We start from the raw sequence: 14,517 nt of genomic DNA on the forward strand, positions 1-14,517 counted from the left end.
TATTTGCACTCAATAAACAGACCACAGGCAGTCATGTTTTCTTTAAATCTAAATGACGTTGCAGAGGGACTCACTGAGGTCGCACAGTTGACCCTCCCAGCCGTCGGGACAGAAGCACTGTAAGGAGTTCACTCCATCAATGCAGGTCCCTCCGTTTCCACACGGGTTGTTGATGCAGTCGTTAATATCTGAAAGTGTGAGAGGGAGGGGGGGGAGAGATTTGTGTGTCAAGCTTCCCTATTTATTTTAAGTAGTTCATAAGCACTTCAGAAATGTTTATATAAGCTTCTATTTTTATTTAGGGTTAACAATCACTGTATTCTTTTTTTTCATTCATACACACGCACATGTGATTAACATGTAGATACATTACTGAGAACTTTACATCTACAGGAGAGGGGGTTAAAAAAAAAAAAAAAAAAACTGACAACAAAGTCAGAGGGGTATAACTGTTTTGAGGAAATTACAGGATATTTGTGTCGTTTTGCGGAATAAAATAGAAATGTGATCTTTAATAAATACGTCTACGTACTTTCATGACAGTAGATTCCACTGAAACCCGGATCACACACGCAGGTGAAGTTGCCCACTGGTTGGCTGATGCAGCGTCCTCGTGGACCACAAACGTTGGAGGAGATGTGCTGCACTCCAGCGGAGTCGTTGGTTGCTACGGCAACAGTGCAGCTGTCAATCACTGTAAGATTTTTAAAAAAAATGTTAGCGTTAAAATGACTTACTTGTCTTTCACATAGAAAGTTTCATCATTGCAGACGATGTCAGTCACCTTGACAAGGAGCGGTTTGGCATTTGTCCTTGAGCCGTTCGCACGTCTTCCCCTCGAAGCCTTCGGGACATGCGCAGTAGAAGTCCTGGTCCATGCTGTGGCACTTTGCCTCGTTCTCACAAGGGTTCGGATCACAAGCGTCTGAGGGGGACCAGCCATCGATCTGAGGAAATAAATAGCAGACATTGTAAATATGCATTTACAATGCAGTCAATATAGCAAATTGAAGAAATTACTAAAACACTTAAAACTAATTAAATTAGGATTTATAAAAGGATTAACTCCGTTTCGTCATTATTCTGAATAACGGGGAATATTTTGGTTTTATGGACGTCAACGTTATTGTTCCGATTCAGTCTCACCGCTCAGAGCATCAGCTCTGAAAACCGTCTGGTGAACGTAGTCGAGTATTTCTAACTGCTTAAGAGCCAGCTATTTCCTCCCAAAATAAAGCTGAAACTAGAGTAAGCAGCTAGTTGGTTTTTTTTGCCAATATGTTCACCATAGCAACCATATGTAGTAATAATACGTCAATGTTGGGTTAAAAAGCAGGGCTACGATAATGCATCATTCTTCATTTAAAAATTGTATCGTGATACCATATCATGATACTAACTCTCAGAAAATCTGATAACATTCAGTTAAATAAACTATTGTCTTAATCTGATTGCTCTTTATTTGTGTGCTTGAATGTACAAAGTTTCCTCTATAATTTCACTTTAAACGGTTATGTTAATTTTTCACTCAAGTTCTTAATGAAATTAGACAATACTTTTTCATTTTTCATGTTTTGAATTCACACGAGGATACAAAAAACAGTTCCACTGAGCAGCTCCACAGACGGTGCCTTGCCGAAGGACATTTGGACGGTAGTTGTGGGAGGAGCTAGCTAGGCTGCCGCTGCCAACACCGACGCAGTCTACCAAACACCATCACCTCGCAAAAACAGCTCTTTGGTGATTATTAAAACAAGTGAAGATGCGAATGAATGAGCGGATCTTAAGTCTGCAGGTGAGTGGCTTAGCTCGGCTCAAGCCACCGCCGCTGTTCGAAGGTAAGTGGACGAGCAAAGTAAGCCTCAGAAACTTTCCCTAAGCTCATCAAGGGAATCCGTGCTTTTGGTTTTACATCTGTGCCGTGCTTAATCTTGCAAGATTACTCCGAGACATGAGCCTGGCGGAAGAGACAGAAAGAGTGAGACACTAAGCAGGCAAGAGAAAGATAGCCCATTATGAGGACAAATATTGATGCTGGTCCAACCTCATGCAGAGCCACAGTGAATATAATAAAGATAAATCATCCGTCATACCACCGTGACACAGGCCACGGTGACACATTTTGCCGTTTCTACATGCAGCAATACAGAGGTTGGAGTGAAAATCGCCCAGTTTCTGTAAACAGAAGCCTACTGTGCATAAACTCTGGGTCGAACCCTTTTGCCATTTAAGGTGCTGAACAAGGGAGTTGGGCAACAGGGTGGGTGAAGTCTGAGGTCACACACAGTTTACTTTACTCTCAGTTTCGGAGCCAGACGCATCTTTTCTTTACTTTGCACGTGTGTGGTCAGGGGAGCGTGTCTGAGGGCTAGAGCGTCAATAAATCTCCAGCACATTAAGTTAACCGTTTGGACCGTTTCATTGGAGCAGACTGGTTGAGAATGTATTTGGACCATCATATTATTTACTTGGACCATCATATTATTTTCTTAATTACATTCTGCAACAGAAGTGACTTTTGAAGAATTGAGATTGACAATTACTTTGATAAATTAGCAACCAATTCTTGAACTTTGGTTGACAGTGGAAACTACATTTGAACAAATTAAAAATAGATAAAGCAAACGGCTTAATATGCATCCCAGTTTGCCGTCTCAAGGTCAACTCAGAGAGTAGAGATGGACAAGCGGATGTTGGCGTCACTTAAACAATCCAAGACTTCAATGCTGAAGGGCCAATGGATCCGTGGTGAGTCAGAACAAAAAGGTCCAGAAAGCCAGAATTTGAAAAGGGAGCGAACGGATGAACAAGCAACCAGCGACTTGCTGGATTCATTTTTGAGAGATCGGAGAAGAACATAACAGCTGTGCTGCTGCCATTTTGTTTACCAGGAATTGAGGTTAATGCATCTGTATTGTGCTGGTTCATAGATTTAATAATTGTTACATTTCCCACCACTTCCCAAGTTAATCCAGTGCCCTGGAATGATAAAACTTAAATATTCAAATTATGTATCAGTTAAAACACAAACTACAATGTAGTCATATCATCATTTTGGAGAGTCAAACTAACAAGAAAAGTGTGAAACAAAACAAGACTAAATCCATTCACTGGTATCAAATGACCAAGACAAGGATGTCATCTATCAGAGTAAATGTGGATTGTTTTTTTTTAAGCACTTCCGTTTGGACTCAAGCTGTCCTTGTTTCTTATGAAGACATCATTCACAGCAGAAATTGAAGAACACTATTTCACAATCAAATGTGGACATAAGAGACACGAATCAGGGAAATATGATGCATAGTTTTGGCACAGCAGAGTAGGACTCTACAGCGTTGCATAGCAGGGATCAGGGCTCTGTAGTATGCGGGCAGAAATCCAGCGTCACATCATTCAGAGAGGCTCTTATTTATAGTACAGATGCTAAAACAGGATTGGCTCCTGAACAGCAATGTCCTCCATTCAGGACCCAAGAGATGCAGCGAAGTGTCAGTTTCCTCGCTGCTAACCTACATTAGCCTCAAACACACACACACACACACACACACACACACACACACCTCAAATATAAAAAGGCTGCAGCAAGGACAAGAAGTTTGCAATGAAACCCAGGCTCGGCTTATTGGGTTTGGAACACGACACAACTTTTAGGCAGATCTGAATTCGGCACAGGACAGTTTGCTTAGATAAATGTGCTGTAACGTGTACTGAAGCGTGAGTGTTTGCACAACATTAAAAGTCACCGTGTGTGTATCATGCAATTATTAAAATCATCTGTTCACCAAATCCTCATCATGGTTTGGATTGTGTGATTTTATTTACGTTTTCCATGGCAATTTCTAAAGTGCATTGGTTGCTAGGAACATTTTGACGCTTTATGGCAGTTGCCGTCCTCAGGGAACATCCTCGGTTGCACAACGTACCATCATCTCCATGTTTGTCTCCTCTCAACCGAGACCGCTTCGCTTGAGCAGGGTGTTATATTATATAGACAGCGCTAGCTTCTTCTCAGACATGAAATGTGTCAAGCTATAAAAATCAAAAGCTACCACCAGCTTATAAATCCGCCACCGTATCCACAATAATCAAATCTAGTGTGACTTGTGGAACATGAGACTCACCTCACACAGCTGTCCAGCAAACTGTGGTGGGCATTGACACACGAAGCCGTCCAACACTGCGTGGCACTGGCCGCCATTCTGGCATGGTCTGCCGTCACACTTATTCCTCTGGATTTCACAGTGTGAGCCCACAAAACCAGGAGGACACTGGCAGTGGTGACCCCTCGGGCTCTCCTAAAGAACAAACAAAGAACAATGAAGAGACCCAGGGCATACGGGGGTGGATCGTTGGTGCGTCTCGGAGGGACGACCGGGTCAATTGGAAGATGACGATTCAAATGTAAACATTCATACCTTGCATGTTGCTCCATTCTGGCACTGACCATGGCAGCCGTTGATGTCTGAAGAGGAAGAAGAAGACTGCATTTTATAATCAGAAACTATAAAGAACATGGAATATGTATCACCTGATCCACTACCAGGTGGAGTCTACAATGTGGGACGTGCACAGATTATGTTAAAGTTTGGAAAAGAAATAACTAGTGAAGCTAACAGAGTGCCAGATAAACCTGGCACAGATTGTGGCTGGGCATGCAGCGGCTCCTCAGCAAGGAAGTGGGCATGCAAGTTCAGTCACGAGGATTCAGTTTGCCAAGAAGAAAGAGCAACGGGTTACCACATGTGGGAAAGCAAGTGATGCTAAACTACACCGATGTTGTGAGTCCAGGAAGTGAGGAGGCTGCGCTTGAAAGTAGCAGAAATTCAGAAGTGACTTTTAAATGGAAGATATACTGACTGATGTCACAGTTTTGTCCGGACCATCCCCGAAAACAGTCGCAGTGATATCCGCCAATCAAATTTTTGCAAGAGTAAGCGTTCACACAGGGCTTTCCTGAACACTCATTTGCATCTGTGAAGGCAGGAAGTAGAAGCAGACCGAGTCCATCAATTTGGAACAACAAGAAAAGGACAAAGAGAAAGAAAAGAGACCAGAAGCCCAACCCGGTTATTTGGTTAGACATCTCGGCTTGCGCTTGGAGACACTTCGAAAAATATTGTGTGTGGAGGGTGGGTGTAGGATCAATTTTTTTAAATTTTCTAAAACCCCAAACTTTATGGCATTGCAGTATTCAACAATTTTAGTGCATAACTATTAGGGACGCAAATAATATTTAGTTTCACTATAAATAAATCTATCAATTAGTTTGCACCCATGGTGACGTCGTCAAAGTCCAAAAAACCATAGATATTTAATATACAATTACTATAAAATACACACAAGCAGCACATATACACATTTAGGAAGCTGGAAGACTATTTTGAAGTCGAGGCGAGGGTCCCGTGGGCTTAAGATATCATGTGACCACAACCTTGCTGGTTTGATTCTGGTCCTTTGTTGCAGGTCATACTCTGTCTCACCACATATTTACTGCCTTTGTTTTTGAATGAAACTTAATTTCTTAGTCACAGAACTCAGAAAAACAACAGCTGACACTTAACGGTTTTCATCTGTTCGGTACGGATGGAATTCACTCACAAACCCTCACCAAGACATCAAAAGTGTTACAAAGAAAAGCACCAGTGCTCAAATATTCAAAAGGAAGGTGGGGGGGGTCAGCAGGGAGTCCTGCTGTGTTCACTCACTCACTCTCTCACACACACACACACCTGTCTTCTCTCTGAAACCCTAAACTCCACACACACACAAAATCGCCAGGTAAGACAGGAGGCCAATGGCTGCCTGTAAGCTGAGACCTGAGCTGGTAAGATGAGACTGAACTCTTGGGATCTTTTTCCTACCCTCAGTGCCACACACACACACACACACACACACACACTTTGTTTACCGGTCGTAATCCATTTCCTGGCTTCATGCCGGTCACGTCCGCTTGTTGGACCGGGAACGAAATAACAAAACGAACGCCACCGCCAGTGACAAAACAAACAGCCGGATATAGACACACTCGTAGCTCATAAAGCCATTGAGAAAGAGAAAGAGCGACGCAGCTGCCAGCCCATCCAGGATATTGATAGCTTGTACTCTGGCAATGGACCTCAGGTTGCTGGCTGCCAATTTAAATCCAAAAAAACATACATCTGAGCAGTCCGCTCAGTGTCTCGGGGGCCATTTTATTTGTTTTAGGAAACGGAAAGAAACAAGAAAAGCCTGCAAAAACACGCCTTCCCTGGAGAAATAAGGAGTTGTTTGCCAACAAGAATGAAATCCTGAACACGGCATGTACTGTTTTTAACCGCCTCTGGTGAAATAAAAAATGGTGTGTATAATAAAAAAATATTCCTAAATATATCTCACCTATCTGGCAGGTCTTTCCCTCCCACTGCGGAGGGCAAATGCACTCAAAGCCGTCCTCCAGGTCGACACAGGTTCCACCCTGAGCACATGGACTGGAGGCACACTCGTCCAAATCTGAAAGAAACACACACCTCAGCTCACTGTTTATTTCCAACTACACACAACATTCATATTGGACTCGAGTGAGACTTTAGGCTGGAACAAGATTATGGGGAAAGAGGACAAGAAGGAGAGAGATGACATGTTTGGAGGGGGTAAAGGAGCCTTGACTAATCGAGAAGCAAAAGTTAATGTCCAAATTAGTTAGTGGATGCGTTTGGGAGAAACGGACGAAAATTAAGTGGCTGAGAGTGAAAGATGTAACTAAGTCGGAGCCTGGAAGGAGTGGAGACGATTGAAAGTAGTACAGTGACTCACTGTCGGCACAGGTCGGACCCTCCCAGCCCGGCGGACACTGGCACTCGAACCCTGTGGAAACCTCGTGGCACGTGCCACCGTTGGTGCACGGGTTGGAAACACAGGCGTGATCGGCTGATGGGAGAGAGGGAGGTTTGAAACATTACTCATTGTTCTTACGGATTCAGATTATAGATCGGGCTTTCTGTAATCGGCAATTTTCTTCAACCATTTCCTGTATAATCACATAAGGCATCCGTTGTCATATTTCTACAATTTTGCATACATTAGAAAAGATGCAACGCAAGCTAAAATAGATTTTAAATCGCGTGTTGGGTGGGCTTCTATCAGAGTGTCACCAACATGATGGGTGATAATTGCTTATTTATTACATTAGGTCAGAAGAAGACAATGTCGTTCTCCAATATTCTGGGATGTCGTTCCACGGGCCTTTCATAGACCGTAGTGGAGGTTTTAGTGGGTTCTCTCTCACCTATCTGGCAGGTCTTGCCAGAGTATCCCCGAGGACAGGAGCAGTAGTATTCATCTGGTTCAGTGTTCATACAGGTTCCTCCGTTGACACAAGGCTGGTGGCGACCACAGTAATTCAGATCTGGAGGAAGACACATTTAGAGACATGAAGACGCTAATCCGGGGATTTCACGCATTAGACTAAACTTCTAAAATGAGAAGATAAATTCATCCATCCTGCCTGAATTATCTGCAAAAGAAATACCCATCATTAATGAACATAAAAACACTAAAAGAAGAGGGCGCAATGAGAGGACAGGGTTTAAAAAAGGCAAAGCTGAAAACAAAAGTGATGTACAAAACATGTAAATAAGGCATTTATGTGCGTGTCATGTACTGATCTGAGGAACGCTTTACCCTCATCGCTTCACACCTTTAATTGGATCGACCTCGTGACATAACTTATTTCACCACTTTATCCGGGAGTTCCCGGCAAGCTTGTGGGGATCCACCAGCTGTCAGCTTTGACAGGAAGCACGGAGCGTTTCCCAACCGCTCTGCTGCACTCGGCTTTTACAGAACTTACAGGTCAAAGCCAAGTGGTTGAGTTGCAGTTTCTTATTTAGTTATAGACCGAATGGACTCCTAGATGTCCCTTTTCTTCTTTAATTGCTAATGTTTTTCCCCCCCACCTTCTTCCCCCATATAAGAAACTCAACGGAACCCTATTTGATCTCTGCACACCATCCTGAGGCTAAAGGCCAGGTCACCCTAAAGGCTGGTAAATAAAAGAGCAGGGATCCGTCTCCACTGGGGATCTTGGGACGCGGTCTCATCCCCCGAAGAGCCCTCGGTGACGAAGGGATGAGGGGGATCGAGTGTCCCTGCTGCTGCTCGGATGCCACAGGCAGTAAAACTATCCAGCTGCTGTTCTCCAGTCAGAGGACTCAGACCTCATGTGAAGGTACATTAACGTAGTTTTTCAAACATTACGATCCATCATTCGGATTATTAAATCGAGTTACTGACATCGGAAAAGACAGAACACCAATTTGTCATCGGAACAATTAACCCATTAATGGGAACACATTATACTCTGCGATATGATTCGATTGAACACTTTGATCATTTACTGTCATCGTTGTTTCATTATTTGTTGGTCCATTTTATTATGAAATAAATAATTTATTCCCAACATGGCGCACCTATATTTACCTTTGCCATTTCCACAGGGAAATTCAACAGGTGATGTGTTTATTACCATTGTGCAGGCTTTTGATATAACTTCTCTCCTTGCACTACCAATAATAATAATAATAATTAATTTATTGATCTATAATATGTAAATAAAATCAAGAACATTTCATAAAACAAAGATTACTTTTTGAAATTGCTCTTTTTTTCTGACCATGGCCCAAAACCAAAAGATATTCAGTTTACCATCACTTAACAGAAATGTAGTAAATCCTCTCCATGTTGACTGCTTTGGTGCACCACAACAACTTTTCGTCTTAAATGAAAGCCCTTTAATGTTCCATTTACGTTTATTCATCAGCTACTTTTCAAAATCCACATGAAACACTCGTTACACCGGCATAAATTACCTCCACAGTACAGCACTTGCGTAAATAAAAAAACTAGGTCACTTTAAAAAAAAAGAAAAGAAAAGAAAAGCTGGTTGGCCTGTTACTCCCGTTTTTACCTTCTCCCAACAAGAACATCAGGAGCAGCATTTCAGCACCAACTGTAGCTCGAGATAAGAGCGGGCACTTTGCCAGCACCTTGTGTGGGAGGCCATGAAACACAACCAACATCTTTTCCGTACCTTTATCGCACAGCAGACCACCCCAGTTCCTCTCGCAGTTGCACTGCCACTGGATCTTGCAGGTCCCGTGGACGCATCCGGGATAAAGCACGCATTCATCACAGAACTGGCCCTGCCAGCCGTAGTTACACCTGTCAAACACAAATGCATAAATCATTTCACTCATCAAATCCATTTCCCCTTTATTTCATTGGCTGTTGTGTTCATTTCTTTGCACTCTTAAATTATCATCCTCTAAAAAAAAAAAAAAATACACTAGCTAAAGACATTCTTGGCATTTTGAAAGTTTAGATTCTGAAAAAAAAAGAAAAGCTAAAAAAGGTTTCTATTGAATAAGCTTTAAATTAGCCGTCACATCTTTTTAACATCCAAAATATTAAAATGTTGTTTCGTATTACATTACATGTCATTTAGCTGACACTTTTATCCAAAGCGACTTACAATAAGTGCATTAAACCACAAGTACAAACTCAGAACAAGAATCGAGAAAGTACAATTTCTTCAATAAAGTTAAACTACAAAGTGCTATCAGTAAGAGATATTTAAGTGCTACTAAAGTGCTACTACGGCGCTACCTTCCCTATTCAGTATTGTGTGGGACTTAATCAAATCTTTCAATTATGTCAACAAAATAAATCATCCAACTGCTTTACCCTGAGGGTAATTGTTAAGGACTTCAAAGACATGACATACAAGTTTCATTAGTTATCTTTTCTAAATGTTTTGGTTAAATGTTTCTCAAAAGAAACCCCATCACTGACGTTATTGTTATGCACGATTGTGAAATGTAAGACACATTTATTATAAAGTGTGTGGGAAGAGGCACTGATTCATGACGCCTACCACTGAGCTCCACTGAGCTGCAACGTGGGGACAGCGAGCGCCTCCTCGACAACCTGCCCAACAGTGGAAACGCACCTCGTACTGTATCTGCTCTCGTGTCAACCAATCCCACGGCCTCCTGCCAACTAAACTTAGTGGAGGGTGACATTCCAAGGCGGGAGGGGTTAAGAATACTTCCAGCGGCTCCACTGCTCGGGTGAGAGACGGTGGCGCGGCGGGTCCGAGAGCGAGTGGCTGGAGACAACTGTGTGTATACAGTGTACGCGAGCACGTGCCTGCAGCTTCGCGACAGCGGTCGGCTATTCCAAGGCAGCGGCGGTGTCGCCGGGCCAGCTGTCTCGTCAATTGGCTGCTATTTTGAGGTCTCCTGCAGACGGCACCGCTGTCCATCGGAGAGAGACGAGGGCCTTCTCGGCCGATCTCAGGCACCGGGGGAAATACTTGGCATGCTTTTTCCACTGTATACGATGAGGGTCTGACAGCAATGTGGCAATCGCGCGGCGAAACTTTGGCAAGGAGACTTGCTTATTGCTTTTTAAGCTATCAAAAGAGGCCTTCGGTGGTTTAGTTCTTGGCCACATTGACATTGCGATTACTCATCAATCCCCGACGGGTGCAGGCGTTTCCTCTCAGCTGGATTCCAACATCTTGGCATTTTGACGTGTCAAAGTTTGCAAAGCGCTTTGAGTGGTGAAAAATGTGCTGCAATGCTTACCCAAGTGACACGGCTACCCTCTGACAGATATGTCAGAACAAGCCTAATGTGTGCTAATAAAAAGCCTCAATGCAGCAGCGTGACAACAGGCACATATCAGCTTTTGTGTTTCTTCAAAGCCCTTGGCAAACCCCATACAACTGTGATGAAATGGAGGCAGTGAAAAGAGATTTAATACCAGCTTTCTGTGACCTGAGGCTTCATTAAATTCATGCCACTGCAGGAAGATTCTTTACCGCTGCTCTTATATTCATCTCACTTTTCCTGTTGACTGGGACTCGACTAGGATTTTTGGAGGAACAAGCCGTGTCTCTGTGTGGCCTGTCTGCTAACTGGAATGAGGATGCTGAACGAGACACGCAAAAATGTGAAGGTCTCCGAAAACTGGTCATCCCCGGTTATTCCTTGGCTCAGAGCCAGACCCTGCTTCCTAATAATGGGAGGCGAGTGTCTCTTTTCATCTGGCAGGTGGGAGGAGGGGGTTTACAAATGACGACGGGATGTCCCACATCCTGGAAATGTGGACCTCCGGGGCCATTCCACGTCACTTTATCCAACTGTCATTTCCGCTTTGGGAAATGTACACAACACAGTGGGATATTCATTTCCTTTCCTGCCCTTCAAGGAGGACTGCAATGCGGATGGGGAGGGGATATGACAATTCCCAGCACGTTTATCAGTGGTCAAATTCGGAGCGAGCGGACGACATGCTTGGTGGTCTGTAGAGGATTTCAGTTGGCTAAAAATACAAGGCAGGCAGGGCATTGCCCTTTTCTTCTGAACCGAGGTGACGATGCCCACGAGGGGAAGAAAGAAAAAGAAAGAAAAAAACAGGGGTACAAAAAAAGGAAAAAGAAAAACAGGCTACGACAACTGAAGGTGCTTCGGTTTGGCTTCTGAAATCCATCATTCTTGTCTGTCACAAACTGAGCTTAACTTTTGGTCAAATTCTGAGTACAGAAAGCATGGCTCCATTAAACAGACCAACGAATTAAAAAATAAAAATGCATGGATAATATGACCCATTTAAAAAACCCAAAGCAGTAAAAAAAAAATAAAGATACCATTGGAAAATAGATTTGACCAGCCACATTTCTGTACATATTCTGCTACACTTACTTGCATTCCCCTGGGACCGAGCAGCCGCCACGTAACAGGTTGCAGCCTTGCTTGCAGATCGCTGAGAAAAAGCAAGACAGAGAGAGATCATTTTTTAAAAAAGGTGACAATAAAAACCATAAAAACATTTTTTTTTAAAAAAGGGCCAGTGAGAGGGGCAGATAGGAAGTGAGGCAACGACATGGAAAGAGGTTGGGAGGAGGAGAAGCTTGTTTGTTTGTCATCTTTCTAACAAGTGCAACGAGACGTGAGGATTCATGGCACCCTGACCAGGGTTTGGGGGGGGGGGAGGAAGAGACAACTTTATAGCCTGCATGTACAACACTACCCCCCCTCTTAAAAACAACCCAGCCCCTCTCCCCGCCCTTCTAAGGTCAGTTGGGTGATTTATTGAGGCCCCTCACTCTCTCTCTGACACCACCCACAAGCACGACTCGAGCGCTGCCACGTTTTAACATAAGCAGGCAGCGCACGTTGCATTGCCAGGTTACTTTGACAATTACTTTGGATTTACTTAAATTGATACGACTCAAATGAGTGCAGTCCATCCGACGACATGTTCAATTTAGGATTTTAATAACATAACTTCATACAGCAAATAAATCGGAGAACTTTACGCTATAGAGTTGAATATTGGGCTGCAACTAATTAATTCGCTAATCTACAGATTTGTTTCAAGTTATTAAAATTTAGGAAAGTCTGAAAACTGTAGGAGGCTAGCATACACTGCAACTTTGTTGATAGAAAGAAGTATGCTACGAACTAGTGATTAAAATGCAAATCAATTCATCGTTTTTTTTTACATTTCTTTTGATGCAACCCAAAGATATTCAGTATACCATCAAATTCCACAAGGAAAAGCATCCAACCATCACCATTGGAGGAGCTCAGATGTTGAACCTTTACAATTACTGGACATTTGCAGCTCACCTGTCCTGCAGTCTGAGCCCATCCAGCCATCCAGACACACCTGGGCCCCTGAAGGCTCGCAGCGATAGTGGCCAAAGTAGTCATCCCGAGGAACACACAGCTTATTGCACTTATTGCTATAGTAGTTGTTATTGCACCGCACACGGATGCGATAGACGAGGCGAGCCACCGGCCCGTCGTGCAGGATGGTCTGCCATTGGTCGCCGGGGTTGATCATACCAGTGTGAATGCTGCGTTCGATCAGCAGCTCCTCCTCAACTGAAATATAAACCAGATGAAGACAAATCAGACATGTCAAAGTGATGAATATTTTTGTTTTCCGATGTGACGACAGAACCAACCAAGAAGATAAAACATTCAAAATATCCCCTCCTCCACTTGCAAATCGCCTACACTGGAGACCACTGAATAAGGAAAAGACCACGATGAAAACAGTAACTGGGAAGATTCATCCTCGAGCATCATGTGAAGACATGGTGCTCCGTAGTGGTTCAACTACTAGAAGTGTAAATAAGCAACTGTGTGCCAACAAGTTCACCCCATCAACTTAAAAAGGTGATGATATGACAATGCTGTGATCGTAACTCATTTATGCCGCCCCCAGGTGGCCAAAAAATAACTGATTTTGCATGACTGGAACGTTTGCTTGAGCAGTCATCAACTTACTAAATTGATCAGAAGATGAAATAATCAGGTTTTGGATAGGTGAGCCTCTTTGCTCAAGACCTTGAGCATAAAAAGCAAATGAACAACATGACACTACAAGTACACATTCTGAAATGAGTCCTCGCAAGTCTATCTTCCCCAAAGGTTGAAAACAAACCGAAACCAAAAGGCCCCCAGCAGCCGCTGCAGTAAAAATGTGTTATCTGAAACTGCAACATCGGCAAACAATGTGGAAAAATGTCTTTATTCCGGTGTAAAGTCAGTCCCTCAGAGAAAAAAAAAGCAGCGCATTCTTAGTGAGCAGACAGACGCTTTGATATCACATTGTGTGCGTGTGGAAAGTACCCACTGAATTTTAAGTACGCAATTGAAATTCATTGTCTGCAAATTGATCCATTTCTCTGGTGATGGCACAAATCAGCGGTGCCTCGGCGCCGTCTGTATGTGCACAGTCATGTCGGGAGGTTGCTACCATTTAGCCTCTAGCACACCAGCGCTCTCATGAAACACGGTTTGCCTCGCTGCAGCGCCGGCGTCCATAAAGAAAGCAATCTTTATCACAGTGGGATCGAAGCTGGCAAACAATCTCTGTGGAAATAGGGGGCCTGCTTGCGATTTCCTTTTTCTGCAATGCACCATAGATATTTTGAAGTGAACACACACACACACACACACACACACACCTTCCTCTGCTGGGGGACTGACACAATGTCAGACAGAATTAGGCAACAATAACAGAAATAACCCCGGCAGTTGCCAGATAGAGAACAATGGGCTCTGGGCCCAAGCCGGGCTGTGCTACCTCGGTGTCTAAACACTGAGCCCGGCCGTCCAGTCCACTCCACTTCCTGCTCGATAAACACAAGGAAAACAGCCGGCTGCCTTTCCTGAGGACACAAGGGGGAAAGGAAGAGAGGCACACTGGAGGACATGACGCCGGGGGAGAGGAATCTCACTGACAGACTCACTGGTAGCACAAGACATCAGGCTGGTGCTGACTCAGGCCAAAAATAAAGTTTCAATGTCTTACCGACACACACACAGTCAGTCATGCACTTCCACATGTCTCACCTCAATGGTTTACTGTCAATTTACATACCCAGATTTTTACTTGGGAAGAGATGGCGATAAAGACAATAGGGGCTGAAACAAAAGGACAATTCCAACAAAATGCAAC

At 43.6% G+C, this 14,517-nt stretch overlaps 1 protein-coding gene across 1 annotated transcript in view; it reads right to left on the reverse strand.

The window, feature by feature from the left end:
* jag2b (jagged canonical Notch ligand 2b) overlaps positions 1–14,517 on the reverse strand; it is a 42,467-nt gene that overhangs the window by 9,113 nt on the left and 18,837 nt on the right. Inside the window, exons 4-15 of the mRNA XM_034528382.1 lie at positions 12,675–12,932; positions 11,745–11,805; positions 9,068–9,198; positions 7,265–7,384; positions 6,793–6,906; positions 6,376–6,489; positions 4,858–4,971; positions 4,416–4,462; positions 4,122–4,295; positions 785–947; positions 533–694; positions 75–188 (exon numbers count right to left, since the gene is read on the reverse strand). Of these exons, the coding sequence (XP_034384273.1) occupies positions 75–188; positions 533–694; positions 785–947; positions 4,122–4,295; positions 4,416–4,462; positions 4,858–4,971; positions 6,376–6,489; positions 6,793–6,906; positions 7,265–7,384; positions 9,068–9,198; positions 11,745–11,805; positions 12,675–12,932 (1,572 nt within the window). The remainder of the gene's footprint in view (positions 1–74; positions 189–532; positions 695–784; positions 948–4,121; positions 4,296–4,415; positions 4,463–4,857; positions 4,972–6,375; positions 6,490–6,792; positions 6,907–7,264; positions 7,385–9,067; positions 9,199–11,744; positions 11,806–12,674; positions 12,933–14,517) is intronic.

This window comes from Cyclopterus lumpus, chromosome 24 (assembly GCF_009769545.1).
Source record: "Cyclopterus lumpus isolate fCycLum1 chromosome 24, fCycLum1.pri, whole genome shotgun sequence".
Classification (NCBI taxonomy): Eukaryota; Metazoa; Chordata; class Actinopteri; order Perciformes; family Cyclopteridae; genus Cyclopterus; species Cyclopterus lumpus.